The 21,974-nt window shown below is 39.2% G+C and overlaps 1 protein-coding gene across 8 annotated transcripts in view; it reads right to left on the bottom strand.

Annotated features, from left to right (window-relative positions):
• Positions 1–21,974, bottom strand: part of PTBP3 (polypyrimidine tract binding protein 3) — a 106,468-nt gene that overhangs the window by 27,300 nt on the left and 57,194 nt on the right. For all 8 annotated transcript variants that reach the window (XM_066256499.1, XM_066256500.1, XM_066256501.1 and 5 more), the window contains 3 exons: positions 19,632–19,796; positions 3,641–3,751; positions 2,016–2,190 (listed from right to left, as the gene is read on the bottom strand). In XM_066256499.1, the coding sequence (XP_066112596.1) occupies positions 2,016–2,190; positions 3,641–3,751; positions 19,632–19,796 (451 nt within the window). The remainder of the gene's footprint in view (positions 1–2,015; positions 2,191–3,640; positions 3,752–19,631; positions 19,797–21,974) is intronic.

Here is a 21,974-nt window from a genome sequence, read left to right as displayed (position 1 = left end):
CTTGAATCTATGTAAACACAATAAATTAAAAACAAAAAAACTAGTGTCTGGGATATGTGAAAAAAGTCGTACAAATCAACAAGAACAAGCAAGAAACAAAACACAAAAATAGGCAAAAGAGCTGAAAGGAAGAGAAATATTCGTAAGGCAGAATGGCCAATAAACAAAAATATGTTCAACCTCACTGGTCATCAGGAAAATTTCACAGCAGTGTTGTTCCTAATAGCCTCAAACTAAAATAACCCAAATGTCAATCAACAGAATGGGTAAACAAACTGTGTAGGTGGTATAGTCACACATGGGAATTTATACATTTGATAGTATTAAGAATGAATAAGCAACCACATGACTGCTTATTCATATATGTAACGGTCACATATATGAATATGAATAAATCACAAATCACAAAAGAAAATAAATGGCATGATTTCATTTATATAAGGTTCTAAACATACGAGAAAACATTTTTTAAATTAGCACTTAGGGCTGCATAATAAGTGGCTAAAAGCTGAAAAGCAGAAGAATGGTTCTCTTTGGGAGAATGGGAGCACAGTCAGTGAAAAGGGTAAAAAGAGTACTTCATTCAGGATGTATAAATATATTTGATTTCTTAAAGTAGGTGAAAATGTCATGGGTATTAAAAATGTATTAATATGGATCATTAAAAACAGGGACAGAGTAATTGCAATTTGACCACCAGAACTTTAAATGTCTACCTTTACAAAAGAGAAGGAACAGGCAGTAAGATAGGAAAAAGTGAGGAGAGGGTGGTATTTCAGAAGACAAAAGAAAAAAGAATAATAAACTTTCCCACAGTACATAAAAAAGTATTGTTCTCTGATGAATCACTTATCTTATGTAGGCTTTACTTTGCAGTGACTAAGAATTTATTAACACAGTGAAAAAGGATGTTAACATTCTGATATTTTATATTCAGAAACCAAAATTCTTAATTGTACTTTTTAAATGTCTTCTTTCCACAATGCAGAAATTAATTACACCAATATATTCAATTATTGGAGTAAGTGTAGGTTTGTCATTTTTGGCAAACATGAATGACAGCCTCGACTTCTAGCATGTCTTACTGAAACGGTAATTAAAAATTACCGTTGTAATTTGGCTCTGCAAAATCATACATGTACGTAGGGACTGGTAACAAATATAAAAATAAAACATACATAAAGACCCAAGAACATTGAAAAATTTGAGAAATGTGAACTGAACAGTTCACTTGACTTTTTCAGTTATAAAAAACAAAAAGTTATACTTGATCTAAATATAAACCAAACCTTTGAGAGCTGGAAAACCAAAAAATAGCACACATTAACCTAACAATATATCCAACTGGGTCATCCACTGCTTTTTCCCTAACATAAAGGTTTATTTTAATAGTATAAATATATTGAGGGCTAGTTTTAAATACAAAGAAGCTCTTCAATGCAACATTTGCAGAGACAATTCAGAAGACTGTATTTTTATTAATGTAAAAATGCAATTTCCCACAAACTTAAGGTAAAGATGAAAGTTCTGATGTTTAAAAAACGAAACAAAGAACGTAACAAGGACATCTTCTTTGAATAAATGAAGAACATACCCCTAATTTGGGTCCTACTTTTAAAATATCACTACTTAAAAAAGGGAAAAGTATTTATCGCAAGAGAACTTAAGACAACATTCTGTTGTCTATAAACCAACACATTTAAACCAATGTTAATATATAAAAGACTATTGATTTGAAACAAATGGTTGTATGGCTGATAAAGAATGAGTAATAGTAATGTTAGAAAATAAATCTGTAATTTTAAATTTTAGATATTCATTTGTTTTACCACCTAACAGAATCTACAAATATTAAAATCTAATTAATGGACACATTTTGTTCTATGATCCTTGCTACTCTTTAGAAATTTTAAGAGACTCCAAGAAGAAAAAGGCTAACTGACATAACATGAATTAATAAATGAAATGTATAACTTCAGAATACTTGCTTTGTGACCCAAAACAGAACTACTCACCAAAAGCAGCAGCCATAGGGGGTTCAAGGGATGGATGGCCATCACCAGTAGGAAGGTCTAAGCGAGTGAAGTCTCTGCTTTTGTCATTATTATATTTCACATTAAGGCTGGTGAGCTTGGAGAAGTCAATACGCAGAGTGCAGCATGCATTATAGATATTCTGGCCATCCAGAGCCTAAAGCATGTAAGAAAGGGACTGATGTTTTGCAAGACAACAACACTGATAAATCAAGTCGCCTCTACTTTGACACAGAATGGCTATCAGGTACAAAGCAGAGGGCACTGCAGTAAAAGCCAAAGACCTTTGTTTACTTCCACCTCTGTCACTATCTTCACCTAAGAGAGAAAAAGAAAATGTCTAACCCTCAGTTTTTTCATCTGTAAAATAGAGATAATAATCCCTATCTTGTCTCTGATAGACAGGATAAAATGAAAGATGAGAAATGTAAAGGCTTGGAAAACTATTATGTATTACTGCACATTGTATTAGTTATTATTATGATTATTTCATCTACAAAAATGTTTAAAGACACTTTAATTTTACATTTCATCTTAATTCTTTTTAGTATAATTTGCATTGGTTAGGATGAAATAAAGCCATTAAAATGGTATTTATCAGAATGATATATGAAATATTATCTGCCATTTTTCTTCTCTTGTAGATTTACTTTTTAATGCTTTCAATAACAGGCTGAGCGAAATCTGGAGTCAGTTCTAATACAAGACCAAAGAATCAATAATCCCTCCCCTTTCACAATAAAAATTTACCAAAGGACTATCTGTAGTCACTTAGGACTTCCAAAAATGCCTAACTTTATTAAAATAGGTATCAGAAATCGACACATAAAATAAAAAATATACAAAAAAAACCCCCACTTGTAAGTTATTGATGAGTGTGGCATCATAAAGGTACAAAATACATATACACATATGACGGTAGAGGGTACAGAAAACATAAAGGCTATATTCCTAATCGAGAGCTAGACACTGTGTGGTACACAAGGTACAGCAAACTTGTCCCTATCTTTGAAAAGGACTTAGAAATAATTCAGATACTGAAATAAGACAGAATTCTGGTAGATCTCAATAGGAGATGGGTCAAATATATCCAAAATGAATGTGAAATTTTATATTTTGTCAAAAGTCAAGCACTCATGTACTAAAAAATAAAAAAAGGTATAAACTGATAGTAGCATATTTCCTAAGATTTAATGTCTTCATTCATTCAGAGCTCAACAAGATTCAATAGTGAGTATGGCTGTAAAACTAGTGAAATGAATCTTTGGCTAATTTAATAGAAGTAAATGAAGGCACCAGGGCAAAGATAATTCTACTTTATTAGTTAGATTATATCAAAAGTACTGTGCTCAAGTCTAAACTTAAAATATGACAAACACAAATGAGTCTGAGAGAGCTGAGAAATAATAGGTGACTTGAAACAATTTCATATGAACAAAGAAGTAATTTTTAGCTCATTCTAAAAAAAGAGCATATGAAACAATATATTTTACGTCAATGAAGAAAACACATAGTAAATTGGAGCAAAGGAGAAGAAATGATGGCTTCCTTCCGTATCACTGAAGTGACTGATGAACAATTGAAAAATGAAAAAAGATAATAATTACCATTTTGGCATATTGTGCATTCAAAGGGTCAGCATACTGAAGCAAGGCTTGAAACTGATTATTCTTTGTAAAGGTGATAATTTTCAAGACTGTGCCAAATTTAGAAAATATCTGGAAAAAAGTTCACATTATGTTAAATCTAAGGTAAATATTAAACTAACATCTTTATAAATACAACTTGATTCAAGAATCCCATTTTTAAATGAAAATAATTTCCCATGTTAAAACTGTTGGTACCAAAATAACTTAAATCAAGCCTAAGATGTTCAAGTTTCAACACCTGAACATGGCTTAAAACAGTGCCTAACCTGAAAGGCACTCAAATATTTAATCTATTTTATTATATGTCATAAATGGCACAATACTAAAACAGGAGTCTACAACAGAAATGAATTGTTATAAGATAATGGTGTTAAAAGTATATGAATGGAAGTGAAGGAGTCATATGGATTAATTATTTCACTGAGAATCAGCATCTACCTCTTGAGATTTTTTTAGACAAAAAAACTAAACCATGTTCAATAAAGACTGCTCTATTAATTCATCAAATATTCAGAGCACTATTCTAAGCAATGCAAGTCAGCGAACACAACTGAGACAAGAGTTTCAGTTCCTGTGGGATAAGACCATGATAAATAAGCAAATAAATAACAATGTCTAGTTGTAAAAAAGGTTATGAATTTAAAAAAGGAAAACTGGCCCTGTCGGGTCGCCTCAGTGGTAGAGCATTGTCCTGGTGTGTGGACATCCCGGGTTTGATTTCTGAGCACACAGGAGAAGCGACCATCTGCTTCTCCACCCTCTCCCTCATCTCTCTCTCTCTCTCCCTCTTCCCCTCCCACAGCCATGGCTCCTTTCGTTCGAACACACTGGACCTGGGCACTAAGGATGGTTCAGTGGAGCCTCCGCCTAAGGCACTAAAAGTATCTCGATTCTAAGCATGGCCCCAGATGGGTAGAGCATTGGCCCCACACAGGGGTTGATGGGTGGGTCCCAGTTGGGGTGCATAGGGGAGTCTGTCTTTTTATCTCCTCTCCTCTCACTTGGAAAAGAAGAAGAAAAAAATAAAATAAAGAAAATAAAAAAAGGAAAAGGACAAGAGAAAACCGAAATGCAAGTTGGAAAGGTGCAAGAATGATCAAGGAATGCCTCTCTGAAGTGTCATTGAAGAAAAGGCATCAACAGTGTGGGGAAGGTTTCCTGACAGATCTCTGGTTACCAATGCTCTCAACAATACTGTTCTGCTTCATCAGTACAAAGGTTTGTGGCCAGGGTTACTATAATACATTTTGTTTTCCTCTGACATTCCATTTAAAATTTAGATCTTGGCCCTGGCCGGTTGGCTCAGCGGTAGAGCATCGGCCTGGCGTGCGGGGGACCTGGGCTCGATTCCCAGCCAGGGCACACAGGAGAAGCGCCCATGTGCTTCTCCCCCCCCCCCCACTCCCTCCTTCCTCTCTGTCTCTCTCTTCCCCTCCCGCAGCCAAGGCTCCATTGGAGCAAAGATGGCCCGGGCGCTGGGGATGGCTCCTTGGCCTCTGCCCCAGGCGCTAGAGTGGCTCTGGTCGCGGCAGAGCATCGCCCCTGGTGGGCGTGCCGGGTGGATCCCGGTCAGGCCCATGCGGGAGTCTGTCTGACTGTCTCTCCCCGTTTCTAGCTTCAGAAAAATACAAAAAAAAAAAAATTTAGATCTTAATGAGCCAGAAATTTGTCCTGCTTCTAAGAATAAAAAGATAAGTATTCCCCTATACTAGTGAGAATTTGCTATTATCAAATATTATGTCTGAGTATCCTTAATAGGGCAAATTGCCCTGCTTTTTAATTATGAGAAAGAATGGGGAATATCCTAAAGTAGAGGCAACAAAAGAAAAATTAGATAAATTCGACTACATAAAAATTAAAACCCTTTGTGCATTAAAAAAAAACACTATCAACAGAGTAAAGTAAAAACACAACCCACATAATAAGACAGTATTTGCAAATCATATATCTGACAAAGGGTTAATATCCAGGATATATAAAGAACAGCAACTCAAAAACAAAAATCCAATTTAAAAATGCACAAGAAACCCCAAATGGCCTGACAGTGGTAGTGCAGTGGATAGAACATCGACTTGGGACACTGAGGTCCCAGGTTCAAAACTCTGAGGTTGCTGGCTCGGGCACAGGCTCATCTGGCTCGAGTGCAAGCTAACCAGCTTGAGCTTGGTGTTACCGGCTTGAGTGTAGGGTCATCAGCTTGAAGCTCAAGGTTGTTGGCTTGAGCAAGGAGTCACTGGCTCAGTTGGAGCACCCCCCTTCACCACTGCCACCCTGGTCAAGGCACATATGAGAAGCAATTAAACAACTTAAGTGATACAACTATGATTTTGATGCTTCTCATCTCTTTCCCTTCCTCTCTGTTTTGATCTCTTTCAAAAAACAAATGAACATTTCTATAAAAAAGGTAACTGAACAGTCAATAAAAACATCAAAAAATTAAGGCCACGGCCAGTTAGCTCAGCCAGTTAACATCGTCCCCAAACACCAAGGCTGCAGGTCTGATCCCGTCAGGGCACTTATAGGAAGCAACCAATGAATGCCCAACTAAATGGAACAACAAATAAATGCCCCCCATCTCTCCCTGCCTTCCTCTCTGTCTCTCCAAAATCCATCAATTAAAAATAAAAAGTCATGAAAAAAATTGTCAACATCACTAATCATTAAAGAAATACAAATAAAAACTATGAGATACCACTTCAAACCTAATAGGATAGCTATTACCAAAACAAACAAAAAAAACAAAAGAAAATATCAAGTATTAAAAATGATGTAGAAAAAATGGAAAATATTATGGCGGTTCTTCAAAAATATTTAAAAATAGAATTAGCATATGATCTAACAATCTACTTCTGGGAATATACCCCAAAGTACTGAAAGCAGGAATTCAAAGAGGTATTTGTGTCCCAGGTTCATAGCAGCATTGTCTACAACAGTCAAAAGATGGAAGCAACCCAGTGTCTATCCACAAATGAACAGATAAACTGTGGTATATATTTTTATATATATATATATATATATATATATATATATATATATATATATACACAACAGAATATTATGCAGCTTTAAAAATAAACTTCTGACATGTTATAATAACATGCACGTAACTTGAAGAAATTATGTTACTGAAATAAGCCAGTCATAGAAGGACAAATGATGCATGATTGCACTTGTACGAGGAACTGAGAATAGTAGTCAAATTCAGATACAGAAAGTAGAATGGTGGGCCTGACCAGGCAGTGGTGCAGTGATAGAGCGCCGGACTGGTATGCGGAGGACCCAGGCTCAAAATCCCGAGGTTGCCGGGTTGAGCATGGGCTCATCTGGTTTGAGCAAGGCACACCAGCTTGAGCCCAAGGCGCTGGCTTGAGCTAGAGGTCATTTGGTCTGCTGTAGCCCCTACCCCCACCCTGGTCAAGGTACGTATGAGAAAGCAATCAATGAACAACTAAGGTGCCGCAACAAAGAATTGATGTTTCTCATCTCTCTCCCTTCCTTTTTTTTTTTTTTTCCATTTTTCCGAAGCTGGAAATGGGGAGGCAGTCAGACTCCCACATGCGCCCTACCGGGATCCACCCGGCACGCCCACCAGGGGGTGATGCTCTGCCCATCTGGGGCATAGCTCTGTTGCGTCCAGAGCCATTCTAGCGCCTGAGGCAGAGGCCACAGAGCCATCCCCAGAGCCCCGGCCATCCTTGCTCCAGTGGAGCCTCGCTGCGGGAGGGGAAGAGAGAGACAGAGAGGAAGGAGAGGGGGGAGGGGTGGAGAAACAGATAGGCGCCTCTCCTGTGTGCCCTGGCCGGGAATCGAACCCGGGACTCCTGCACGCCAGGCCGACGCTCCACCACTGAGCCAACCGGCCAGGGCCAATCTCTCCCTTCCTATCTGTCTGTCCCTATGAGTCCCTCTCTCTGTCTTTGTCACAAAAAAAAAAAAAAAAAAAAGAGAGAGAGAAAAAGAAAGTAGAATGGTGGTTGCTAAGGGAGGAAAGGGAATTACTGTTTAACAAGTACAGGAGTAGCAATATGGGAAGATGAAAAATGTCTGGACATATATATGGTGTTTGGTACTTAATGCCATTGAACTAGACATTAAAAACACTTAAAATGGTAAAATTTATTTATGTACATTTTACCATACCCCAAATAAGATAAAGTATACTAATGTCCAAATACTCATTTTGAAAAGATAGTCTTTAAACATGTAATTAGCTTAGAATCAAACATTTCTTATAGGAAATAACATCATTCAGGATTTGTGAAACCAAGGTCTTGGAAGGGGTCTCACTAGAAAATGCCATTCCTTAAAATCAGATAGTCTGAGTGTCTTTATTGAAAATTTAAACTTTTAAAAACTTGTTAATTTCATTATGATATTTCAGGGTTTAGAACTTTGGTACCTTAGCTTCTCATTTAACTGTGTTTTGTAAAACACTAGGAAAAGTTTTGTTCTTTTTTTTTTTTTTTTTTTTTGTATTTTTCTGAAGCCGGGAACGGGGAGAGACAGACAGACTCCCGCATGCGCCTGACCAGGATCCACCTGGCATGCCCACCAGGGGCGTAGCTCTGCCCACCAGGGGGCGATGCTCTGCCCCTCCGGGGCGTCGCTCTGCCGCGACCAGAGCCACTCTAGCGCCTAGGGCAGAGGCCAAGGAGCCATCCCCAGTGCCCGGGCCATCTTTGCTCCAATGGAGCCTTGGTGCGGGAGGGGAAGAGAGAGACAGAGAGGAAGGAGGGGGTGGGGGGTGGAGAAGCAAATGGGCACTTCTCCTATGTGCCCTGGCCGGGAATCGAACCCGGGTCCTCCGCACGCCAGGCCGACGCTCTACCGCTGAGCCAACCGGCCAGGGCCAAGTTTTGTTCTTTTAATAAAAATTTTGGTCCTATCACAGGTATCTTCTCAGTATACCTTTTGTGTCCTAGATAATATTCTGAAAATCACAAAATACCAAATTTACTTTCTTCTCAACTGACTGTCAAAGAATTTAAAATTTTGTAGCTTTCTTTGAGATGTAGGTATAAGCTTCTTGGGGAAAGGTCTTACTATTTTCTTAATTTTCACCCTTGCTGATACTGGTACTAAGTAGGCGCATGTCTACCCCAATCTATATAAATGCATCAACTGAATGGTGTTTTTTTTTTTCACCCAATAAAATAGCAACAGACTTTAAAAATATATATATATATAAAAGGTCATACTGCCTAACTTCCCTCCTTCATTCTGCAGCCACAGGTAGTGTTCTCAAGTACAAGTCAGATTATACATATTTCTCCCTGTTTAATTCCTCACTACCTCCCCATTATTTACTTGGTAAAATCCAAGCTCTTTGGTATAACACAGTCTCATCCTGGTGTACCTGTTCAACCTCATCTCCTGAAACTTTATTTATTTTTTTTACTGAGACAGAGAGAGGGATAGATAGGGACAGACAGGAATGGAGAGATGAGAAGCATCAATCATTAGTTTTTCATTGCGTGTTGCAACACCTTAGTTGTTCATTGATTGCTTTCTCATATGTGCCTTGACTGCGGGCCTTCAGGAGGTCGAGTAACCCCTTGCTCGAGCCAGTGACCTTGGGTTCAAGCTGGTGGGCTTTTGCTCAAACCAGACGAGCCTGCACTCAAGCTGGCGACCTCGGGGTCTCGAACCTGGGTCCTTTGCATCCCAGTCTGACGCTCTATCGACTGCGCCACTGCCTGGTCAGGCTCCTGAAACTTTTTATATCACATTATTCACATAAATAATATGCAGTTGTCTATAGTTCTCCAAATACACCAAGTGGTTTCAAACTTCTATACCTATACATGTAGCTTTTGCTTATACCTGAACTCTTGTGCCTAACACCTAGTAAATTTTCATTCATCTTTTTCAAAAACTCAGTTTAGGGAAGGGAGTTAATAACACCAGAAAATTCTCAGCCTTCCCTAACTCTCAATAGTTCTCTTTCCCAAATATAATCCCCTTCTTAGCCTCATATAAATATTCCCCTTGTTGTTTTACTTACAATGTACTACACATTTGGTTGTATGTGTCTCCTTTAATAAAAATGCTTTGTCTTAATCATTTCTATTTTTTTAGTACATTTCCTGGCATATAAGAGGTACAGGGAAATTTTTTTTTTTTAGAATTTAATTTTTTCGTATTTTTTAAATTAATTTTAATGGGGTGACATTAATAAATCAGAATACATGTTCAGAGAAAACATCTCCAGGTTATTTTGACATTTAATTATGTTGCAGACCCATCACCCAAAGTCAAATTGTCTTCTATCTGATTTTATTCATTCATTTTAGAGAAAGAGAGAGAAGAGGGGAGAAGTAGGAAGCATCAACTCCCATATGTGCCTTGACCAGGCAAGCCCAGGGTCTTGAACCAGCGACCTCAGCGTTCCAGGCCAACACTTTATCCACTGCGCCACCACAGTTCAGGCGGAAAAATGTTTTTAATAACTAATAAAGAATTATACTCTGAGGCCTAATTGAAAAATTATGGTAATATGAAGTTTTAAAAAAATTATGAACAGGCCCTGGCCGGTTGGCTCAGCAGTAGAGCGTCGGCCTGGCGTGCGGGGGACCCGGGTTCGATTCCCGGCCAGGGCACATAGGAGAGGCGCCCATTTGCTTCTCCACCCCCCCCCCTCCTTCCTCTCTGTCTCTCTCTACCCCTCCCGCAGCCAAGGCTCCATTGGAGCAAAGATGGCCCGGGCACTGGGGATGGCTCCTTGGCCTCTGCCCCAGGCACTAGAGTGGCTCTGGTCGTGGCACAGCGATGCCCTGGAGGGGCAGAGCATCGCCCCCTGGTGGGCAGAGCTTCGCCCCTGGTGGGCATGCCGGGTGGATCTCGGTCGGGCGCATGCAGGAGTCTGTCTGACTGTCTCTCCCCATTTCCAGCTTCAGAAAAATACAAAAAAAAAAAAATAAATTATGAACATTTAGGATATAAAAGAACTCACTAATGAAGTAATGAGAAATAATTTGCTCTAAAATTTAGGGTAATTTTGGGCCTGGCCAGTTTGCTCAGTGGACAGAGCACTGAACCGGCAAATGAACATTGTGGGTTTGACTCCTGGTCAGGGCACACAAGAGAAGTGACCATCTGTTCTCTTCCCCTCTTTCTCCCCCTTCTCTCCCTCTTCCCCTCCCTCAGCCAGTGGCTCAATTGCTTGGAGCGTAGGTCCCTGGAGCTGAGATCAGTTCGGTTGGTCTGAGCGTGTCCAGCCTCAGGCACTACAAACAGCTCAGATGGATTCGAGCACTGGCAACTGGATCCTGTTGGGGAGCATGTGGGAGTCAACCTCACTATTTCCACTCCTTTCACTTAAAAAAAAATTAATTTTATACCAAATTGTGCTATAGAACCTAGTTAATTTCCACTTAGTCTGCAGATTGTTATTATTTTGAGTCTCTCATTTAACTTGAAAAACAACCTGATGGACATCCTCACTGACAGCTGTGTTTGGCTGTGTGATTTTTACCTGAAAGTGCTAAAAGAATATACATCGATTTAACTGGCTAACCATGGATAGCTAGCTAGAGCCCCGTGGATTGTATTATGAAAATCAATCTGATACTTTTGAATAAAGTAAACAAGCACCAATATCTAAGAATCTAAAAATGCCTAAAAGTGTGATTTTTTATTGTTGTTGTTTTTATTTTAGTGAGAGGAGGGAAGACAGAGAGACAGACTCCTGCATGTGCCCCAACTGGAATCCACCCAGTCATCCCACTAGGGGGCGATACTCTGCCCGTCTGGGCTGTTGCTCTGGTGCTCAGCAACAGAGCTATTTTTTTAGTGCCTGAGGTGGAGGCCAGGGAGCCATCCTCAGCTTCAGAGGCCAACTCACTTGAGTCAATCGAGGGGGAGGAGTAGAAGGGGGAGGAGAAGGGGTAGAGAAGCAGATGGTCACTTCTCCTGTGTGTCCTGACCAGAAATTAAACCCGGGCCATACACATGCTGGGCTGACGCTCTACCACTGAGCCAACTGGCCAGGGCCAAGTGTGATCTTTAATAGTATTTTGTAATTACCAAAATGCTAAATTCTATTTTTATTTGTTTTAAATTTTTTATTTATTTAGTTTAGGGAAGAGAGACGGGGGGGGGAGAGAGAGAGAGAGAGAGAGAGAGAGAGAGAAAGAGAGGAGGAGAGTAGTAGGAAGTGTCAACTCCCATATGTGCCTTGACAGGGCAAGCCCAGGGTTTTTTTTTTTTTGTTTTTTATTCATTTTAATGGGGTGAGATTGATGAATCAGGGTACATATGTTCAGAGAAAACATCTCTAGGTTATTTTGACATTTGATTATGCTGCATTCCCATCACCCAAGTCCTATTGTCTTCCGTCACCTTCTAACTGGTTTTCCTTGTGCCCCTCCCCTCCCCCAACTCTCTCCCTCTCCTCCCCCCAACCCCGTAACCCCTGCACTCTTGTCCATGTCTCTGAGTCTCATTTTTATGTCCCACCTATGTATGGAATCGTATAGTTCTTAGTTTTTTCTGATTTACTTATTTCGCTCAGTATAATGTTATCAAGGTTCATCCATGTTGTTATAAATGATCCGATGTCATCATTTCTTATGGCTGAGTAGTATTCCATAGTATATATGTACCAAAGCTTTTTAATCCACTCGCCCTCTGACGGACACTTGGGCTGTTTCCAGATCTTCGCTATTGTGAACAATGCTGCCATAAACATGGGGGTGCATTTCTTCTTTTCAAACAGTGCTATGGTGTTCTTGGGGTATATTCCTAAGTATAGCTGGGTCAAAAGGCAGTTTGATTTTTAATTTTTTGAGGAATCTTCATACTGTTTTCCACAGAGGCTGTACCAGTCTGCATTCCCACCAGCAGTTCAGGAGGGTTCCCTTTTCTCCACATCCTTGCCAGCACTTATTCTGTATTGTTTTGTTGAATAGCACCATTCTGGATGGTGTGAGGTGATGATATCTCATTGTGGTTTTAATTTGCATTTCTCTAATGATTAGTGATGTTGAGCATTTTTTCATATGCCTGTTGGCCATCTGTATGTCCTCTTTGGGGAAATGTCTATTCATTTCTTTCGCCCATTTTTTGATTGGATTGTTTGTCTTCCTGGTATTGAGTTTTACAAGTTCTTTATAAATTTTGGTTATTAACCCCTTATCAGATGTATTGTCAAATATATTCTCTCATTGTGTAGTTTGTCTTTTTATTCTGTTCTTATTGTCTTTAGCTGTACAGAGCTTTTTAGTTTGATATAGTCCCATTTGTTTATTTTGTCTTTTATTTTACTTGCCTGTGGAGATAAATCGGCAAATATACTGCTGCGAGAGATATCAGAGAGCTTACTGCCTATGTTTTCTTCTAAGATGCTTATGGTTTTACGGCTTACATTTAAGTCTTTTATCCATTTTGAGTTTATTTTTGTGAATGGTTTAAGTTGGTGGTCTAGTTTCATTTTTTTGCAGGTAGCTGTCCAATTTTCCCAACACTATTTGTTGAAGAAGCCCAGGGTTTTGAACCAGCAACTTCAGCGTTCCAGGTCGACGCTTGATCCACTGAGCCACCATAGGTCAGGCCTATTTTTATTTCAATTAAAAAAAATGTATTGCTTTGGGTTGGGGGCAGGGAGAAAGAAACATCGACTGTTGTTCCACTTACTTATGCACTCATTGATTAATTCTTGAATGTGCCCTGATTGGGGATAGAACCTGTAACTTTGGCATGTCAGGATGATGCTATAACTAACTGAGCTACCTAGCCAGAGATCAAAATATTAAATATTATACAGATTTGGTTTCAAGATTAACATTTGAGAAAGTTCTAAATATTGATTTATTTTTTACTGATTATAAGGTCTTTGACTCTATTTCTCTAATATTTCTCTACTATTTATTTTGATGTCATAAACATAAACATATAGAATCAACTCATGATGTGTCCTGTACATTATAATCTTTTAGATTTTAAAATGGGACTAAGAAAATACTAAAGATTGTACTGGCTGGTAACACAGTAGTAGGGGTGCTGCCCTCGATATTTTTAAAATATCAAGCACACTGGCCACAATTTGTTATGATACTTTCTATAGCTAACAAAAACAGTAAGACAAAGAACAAGAATTTTATATGACCAGTATTGATTCTTTTATTTAATATCATAATAACTGATTTTTGCAAGTTACCTTTATTCTGCAATTCAAAAAGATCATTCCTTCGTCCTGAAGAGATTTGTCTCTTGGACATTCATAAAATACCCCCATATATAACAGTATTTGGAAGTAATGGGTAACATGAGAATACCGTTTTGAACTACTCCTGTACACAAAAACTTTTTAGTATGCAGGGTTGAGTTTACATAATGATTAGTCAATGAATACCTTCTTATCTAGAAATACTCTTTAGTTGATGCCATACAATCCAATGGCTTTAAATTACCGCCCATATATTGATTTACCAAATCTCCAGCCCAGAATTCTTATGCCCAATCCAGATTTATTTCCCAATTTCCTTTTCAACAGCTCGTACTTGGATGCCTAATAGGTACATCAAACTTAACATGACCAAATGTTTGAATTCTGTCCTACCTCCCACCTCTGCCCCAAATCTTTTTTCCCTTTAGTCTTTACTAATTTTAATACAAGATAGCCCTATTTCACCAGAGGCTCACAGCCAAATTCTGGAAGACATTCTTGATTATTTTCTTTCTCTTCATAACTCACCTTTACTCAACCAATCAGCAAATCCTTCCAAAAACATCCATGATTCTCACTTCCAGTGCCCACATCTTTACCTGGGTCTTCACTGTCTCTCATATGGACTATGACAAGAGTCCTCATGTATGCCTACAGCTTATTCTTTTTTTTTTTTTTTTTTTTTTCTCTCATTTTTCTGAAGCTGGAAACAGGGAGAGACAGTCAGACAGACTCTCGCATGCGCCCGACCGGGATCCACCTGGCACGCCCACCAGGGGCGACGCTCTGCCCACCAGGGGGCGATGCTCTGCCCATCCTGGGTGTCGCCATGTTGCGACCAGAGCCATTCTAGCGCCTGAGGCAGAGGCCACAGAGCCATCCCCAGCGCCCGGGCCATCTTTGCTCCAATGGAGCCTTGGCTGCGGGAGGGGAAGAGAGAGACAGAGAGGAAAGCGCGGCGGAGGGGTGGAGAAGCAAATGGGTGCTTCTCCTGTGTGCCCTGGCCGGGAATCGAACCCGGGTCCTCCGCACGCTAGGCCGACGCTCTACCGCTGAGCAACCGGCCAGGGCCTACAGCTTATTCTTAACAGCAACAAGAGTGATTCTGTTAAACCATAAATGTACCCCCTTCCCAAAATCTTCCAATGGTTTCCCATCTAACTTAGTGTAAAGATGATAAAGGCGTTACATCATTGGGCTCCTGCTTTTCTGAGCTTCCTATTAACAGCTTTCCTACTTTTCACATTCCAGTAACATAGCCTTATCTCTGATATCTGAACACATTAAGCTCACCTCCATTTTAAGAACTTTGTACTTGCTGTTTTTTCTGACTAGATTATTATTCTACCGCATACACATACACATACACCTTAACATCCTTCGAGCCTCTGATCAAATGTCATATTGGAAACATCTCTTCTAACTTCCCTGGTCTGAAATAGTACCACTCCCATCTCAATCACTTGCAACCCCTTTATAACATGAACTAAAGGAAAAACCATTCTATAGATGTTAGAGAGCAGTTAATGCAAACTTTTCATCAAAGAATATAAAATAATTTTCTAATTAATTATAACAGGTGCAAGCAACTCCACACTTCCATGTATTTCCCTATCTCAATATTCACTGTTTTATGCTATTACTTATGAAATTATATCTTACCCACAAGACTACAGAAACAAGGATCAATTTCTTTCAGTGCAATTTGCTAGCATCTTATAATTACAGCTAAAATTTCTTAAGCATTTAACATGTAGTAGGCACTCTTCTAAGTGCTTTGAATGTATTAACTCATTTACTCCTCACAATAAAGGTATTAGAGACCACCTTCATTCATCCCCATTATATAAATAAGTAAAAGACATAGATGGAGCAAATTACTTGCCCAGGGTTATAAAGGAAGTAAGTGGTAAAGCCAGGATTCAAACTATATGCAGAAAGAATGCCATGGGAAGAGGAGAGGACTTAGTAAATGTAATTAAAGAAATAATCTCTGAGAAGATGAAAAAGCTAAAAACCCAAAGATATGTTATACAATTCACTTAAGTGACTATCTCAGTGATGTGTTCCAAGCCTATGAAATAGAAATGGACTAAGACAGGAATAAGATGGAGGGAAAGGGCCACAAAAATCAATGTGCTAAATAAGCAGAGAAGCATTAGGACATGGGGTTGAAGATGTAGAGAGGTCTGCATGTGAGGGCCTTATGGCACTTGGTGAGGAGTTTGGCTTGATTTCAACAATGAGAAGGAGCATTAAACAAGGGAGTGCTGTAACTTAAAGGCTGGAAGTCTTACTAGGAGAGTTACTATTGAGGATTCTCAGAATCACTCCTCTTCACCTGAGGACACTATGATCTTTTGGGGAGAAAAACAAGGCTTGTTACTGCTCTTAGGGAGAGAATAAATGGAATGATAGGTCAGGATCACATGACTCTGGGTAAACTCAGTGGGACAGATAACAACATTGAGCCTCAGGAGCAAGAAATCCTTTGTAGAACAGTGTAAGTTAGCAGTAGTTACAGTGTACCAAAAGCAAACACACACTGCTGATGGATCAGAATGCTCAGGGCCACCTAGTGGGATCAACAGAAGACAAGAAATCCACCAGAACAGAGAAACCAATCACTTGAGCATTCCTGAACCCTTTTAAGAACAACAGTGCCTATAGATACCACTGTTAAAGCCTTCCCCAGGACGTGCTTCACAAATGCATATTTAAGAAAATGTTATCCAGAAAACTATCCTAGGGATCACAGTAGGCCTAATAAGTTGTATATTTTGATATTTACATGCATGGCACAGGACCTGTTATTAGGAAACATACCCAAGCTCTACCACCAGTTGGTACAGTGACTGGAAATGTAACTTAATAAGGGCCTGTTTCCTTATTTGTAAAATGTAATAGGATAAGATGCATTTCTTTTTCTTTTTTTCTTTTTTAGTCAGAGAGAGCAACAGAGAGGAACAAGTGGGAACGGACTGACAGACAAGAAGGGAGAGAGATAAGAAGCATCAATTCTTCCTTGTGACACCTTAGTTGTTTTCATTGATTACTTTCTCATATGTGCAACTGACCAGGGGGCTACAGCAGAGCAAATGACACCTTGCTCAAGCCTGCGACCTTACAGCAGAGCAAATGACACCTTGCTCAAGCCAGCGACCTTGGGCTTCAAGCCATTGACTATGGGGTCATACCTATAATCCCACACTCAAGCTTGAAACCTCGGGGTTTCGAACCTGAGTCCTCTGTATCCCCAGGCCGATGTTCTATCCACTGCACCACTGCCTGGTCAGGTGCTTTTTAATTCTGAAATACAGATGCATGCACCCCTTCATGACCCTTCACTTAGTAGTGTAAATACAAAAATTGAAAATGAAGTTAAATAATTCTGGACTGGCCTGCTATGATACTGGCAATATATATTGAGATACAAATATGAAAATAAGCAAGTAATGTTTTAGTATTTTAATATATGGATTGACAAAAATAATGAAATGCAACTAATATGTACCTAAAAGGGATAAAACTAACTAAAGTTTTTGGTCTAGATACCAAATGTTTATTTCATGTATACAAATTAACGAATAGATGTTATATTTTAAGGGGATGCATATATGAAGTATTAGTTAAAAATAAAACAAGTATACAAAAAAAACCTCTGGACTTCACATTAGGAGGCTTGAGTTCTAATTGTCTCTTCAATTATTCTCTGCTATCTTCAATTCATCAATTATCTGAGTCTCAGTTTTATTCACTATAAAATTATACAATGAGGTGATCTTCCCATCCTTAAATTCTATCCTCAGAGTAGGCCAATGTTTGGTAGAATGTCTTTTTATTAAGACAGTTTCATATTAATGGGTAATCACTGAAATCTAACTTGGGCATTATTTGACATATGATACATCCATGTTACATATAAAGAGTTACTTATATACTGCTCTTTGAGAGTTTTAAAAATAAAAATAAATGTAAGAAAGAGTCAACAGGAATAAACTGTTTTCGATACTGATCTTACTTATTTTTTTATAAGTGAGAGAAGGGGAGATAGTGAAAGATTCCCACATGCACCCCAACCAAGATCCACCCAGCAACCCGTCTGGGGCTGATGCTTGAATCAACCGAGCTATTTTTAGTGCCCGAGGCTGGCACACGGACCAACCAAGTTATCCTCAGCACCCAGGGCCAACGCTCAAACAAATCAAGCCACTGGCTGGGGGAGAAAAGTAGGAGAGAAAGGACAGAGGAAGGGAGGGAGAAGTACCCTATTTTTCGTTCCATAAGATGCACCTGACCATAAGACACACCTAAGGTTTTTAAATTTTTTTATTTTTATATTTTGTATTTTTCTGAAGCTGGAAACGGGGAGAGACAGTCAGACAGACTCCCGCATGTGCCCGACCGGGATCCACCCGGCACGCCCACCAGGGGTGCCGCTCTGCCCACCAGGGGGCGATGCTCTGCCCCTCCGGGGCGTCGCTGTGCCGCGACCAGAGCCACTCTAGTGCCTGGGGCAGAGGCCAAGGAGCCATCCCCAGCGCCCGGGCCATCTTTGCTCCAATGGAGCCTTGGCTGCGGGAGGGGAAGAGAGAGACAGAGAGGAAGGAGGGGGGGTGGGGGGTGGAGAAGCAAATGGGCACTTCTCCTATGTGCCCTGGCCGGGAATCGAACCCGGGTCCCCCACACGCCAGGCCGACGCTCTACCGCTGAGCCAACCGGCCAGGGCCACACCTAGGGTTTTAAGGAAGAAAATAAGAGAAAAAAAATCCGAAACAAATGGTGTGTTAAAATATTTAATAAAATATGGTAGACGGTTTATTCCCTTGTGTGCCCTGACTGGGAATCGAACCCAGGATGTCCATATGCCAGGCCAATGCTCTATCCACTGAACCAATAGACCAGGGGCTGACGCTACTTTCTTAGAAATAACTACTATCAATGCTTTTTATGATTGTATGCTTTGTTTGTTTTCATGCTTTAGAAAAAAAAAAAGAATGTCTTATACACCTTTTAAAATCAAGTATTTAAGTTAGAACACAAGAGCTGTCAAAATTCTTTTTCTTTTTTAAATTTTATTTATTGATTTGAGAGAGAGGACAGAGAATGGGGAATGGTAGAGGGCCGAGCAGGAAGCATCACTTGTAATAGTTGCTTCTTGTATGTGCCTTGACCAGGCAAGCCCAGGGTTTCAAATCAGTGACTTCAGCATTCCAGGATGATGCTTTATCCACTGCACCACTATGTCAGGCTCAAATTACTTTTTTTTTTAAGTGAGAGGAGGGAGACAGAAAGAAAGACTCCTGTATGCACCCCAACCGGGATCCACCTGGCAAAATCCCTACCAAGAGATGCTCTGCCCAACTAAAGCTGTTGCTTGGCAACTGAACTATTTTTAGTGCCTGAGGCTCCAGGGAGCTATCCTCAAGTACCAGGGGCCAATTCGCTCAAACTAATCGAGCCATGGCTGTGGGAGAAGAGAGTGAGAAAGAGAGAGAAGGGGGAGAGAAGGGGGTCGGGTGGAGAAGCAGATGGTTGCTTCTCCTGTGTACCCTGACTGGAAATCAAACCCAGGACATCCACATGCCAGGCAGGCACTATTCTACTGTGCCAACTGGCTAGGACCTCAAATTATTTCTAATTGATACTATTTCTTGCATGAAACAGGATAAATTTTTAAAAAATATTTAAACAAATGTATTGATCAAAATCAACCTAAAAAACTAAAGATGTAAAACATCTGAAGTTATAGGGTTCTATGATCTCGTAAGAGTTCCTCCTTACCTGATGAAGAACTTCCAGAGTAACAGGGTAAAAGAGGTTTTCAATAATTATTCGGAGCACAGGGCTCTGCCCAGGCAGAACTGTGCCTTCACTAGTAGGAGCTCCAGGGAGGGCCAGACTTCCTGACTGGACAGCACTGACAGCCTGCAGTGCAGCTTGGGTTCTCTATATAACAATCCAAAATGAGAACTTTTGGTTACATAAAAGCATCATATGAATCCTGAAAATGAGTTATTGTAAAGTAATATGACTATTTATTAAAAAACATTTGCTATAAAACAGTATGACATATTATGCCGGCAGTAGCCTCATATACCTCATGTTTACGACATATCCTGACCACATCATGTTCTCTTTTACATGATTTAATTTTTAGTTGTTTTATAAATTTAGTGTAGTCTAAGTGTGCCATGTTTATGAAGTTTACAATGGCGTAATGTCCCAGCCCTTCACATTCACTCACCATTCACTGAATCATCCAGAGAAACTTCCAGTCCCTACAACAGGGGTAGTCAACCTTTTTATACCTACCGCCCACTTTTGTATTTCTGTTTGTAGTAAAATATTCTAGCCGCCCACTGGTTCCACAGTAATGGTGATTTATAAAGTAGGAAAGTAACTTTACTTATAAAATTTATAAAGCAAAGTTACAGCAAGTTAAAGCATATAATAATAATTACTTAATATCAGATTTTTGCTAAGTTTGGCAGAATAAATCTTTATAAAACAACTTACTATATTTAAATCTATCTTTTTATTTATACTTTGGTTGCTCCGCTACCACCCACCATAAAAGCTGGAATGCCCACTAGTGGGCGGTAGGGACCAAGTTGACTACCACTGCCTTATATGTTCCATTCACAGTAAATGCCCTATGCAAGTGTAACATTTTTTCACCTTTTACACAGTATTTTTAATGTACCTTTTCTGTTTACATGCACAAGTACTTACCATTGTGTTATAATTACTTACAGTATTCAGTAAATTAACATGCTGAATGGGCTTGTAACCCAGGAGTATACCATATAACCCAGGGGTGTAGTAAGCTATACCATCCAGGTCTGTGTAATTGCACCCTATGATATTCGCACAATGACAAAATTACCTAACGACACATTTCTCAGAACACATCTGTCGTTAAATGGCACATGACTGTACAAGTCTTTTATATAAACCTTTTAATAGTATTTTTATGCAATACACAAAATCTAATGTATCAGGTAAAGCACTACTGTCAAACATTCCATTTTCAAAGCATCATCTTTAAGAATGTATGAGTAATTATTTGAACATTTTATATCAATGGTTTTATGTTCCTGAAAACCAATTATATGTGGAATACTGAGTACTACAATCCCACTTCAAACATGGCAGCTTAGGTCATATATGTATACTGAGCTCCCTAGTAAGATTTTATTAAAAAAGGTTCTACTTCTTTCAACTTTAAAAACTGATTCAGACTTCCACCATGAGCCCATAATTAGGTGAGGAAGAGTGGTGGTGTCAATCAATCAAAAAAGACTCAGAACTGACAGACAAGGAATTAAAGCAGTTATTAAAACTATTGTGCACACACACAAGTACCTAGAGTGGGGAAGATAAAATGGTGCTGTCCAACCAAATTTCCTGTGATAATGAAAATGTTTGCTATCTAGACTGTCCAATATGATAGCCACTAGCCACATGAGGCTAGTAAGCACTTGAAGTGTGCCTAGTGCCAACTGAAGAACTGAATTTGTTTTGAAATTTATTTGTCTAGGAAAAGACATCATAGTGAGGTTCTAAGTAGAATAATGGTTTCATTTCCCCTTAATCAGAATCCCGCACAAACAAAAGTAAACTTAACCTCAGTGACTTCATTTTCCCTCTAGTAATTCTATTTATCATCTACATTAAGCAATTCTATATATATGCTGTGGCTGCTAGTATTACTGTTGTTGTTCTGTTCCTCTTCACTCCTTCCTCTTTGGCTAAGGGGTATCATAGTAGAGAAACACAAAAAGCCATGGTCATTCTGGAGTTTTCAAAATACTATGTATTAAATATTTCACTGAGCACTGAGTACAAAGGTCTCTGAGTAGCAGACATGCAAGAAACGCTTCTGACAACAAAAATCTGAGAAAATAACACCTGAAAAAAAGATAGCTTTATTTAATAAGCAACTTTATAGTTTGTTTTTAATTAAGCAGAAAAAATACTTGAGTTTAAAAAAATGAAATTGAGGCATATTCTCCACTGAGAACAGAAAAGAAAAAAAAAGTCTTCTTAATATGAAGAGATTATATGAATCTGATGCTAAAAATTATAATGCTAGAATTACTATTATGGGAGATAATATTTAAA

This window comes from Saccopteryx bilineata, chromosome 2, assembly GCF_036850765.1.
Source record: "Saccopteryx bilineata isolate mSacBil1 chromosome 2, mSacBil1_pri_phased_curated, whole genome shotgun sequence".
NCBI lineage: Eukaryota > Metazoa > Chordata > Mammalia > Chiroptera > Emballonuridae > Saccopteryx > Saccopteryx bilineata.
Note: the sequence above shows the minus strand (reverse complement) of the source record. Positions and strands in the feature narration are given on the sequence as shown.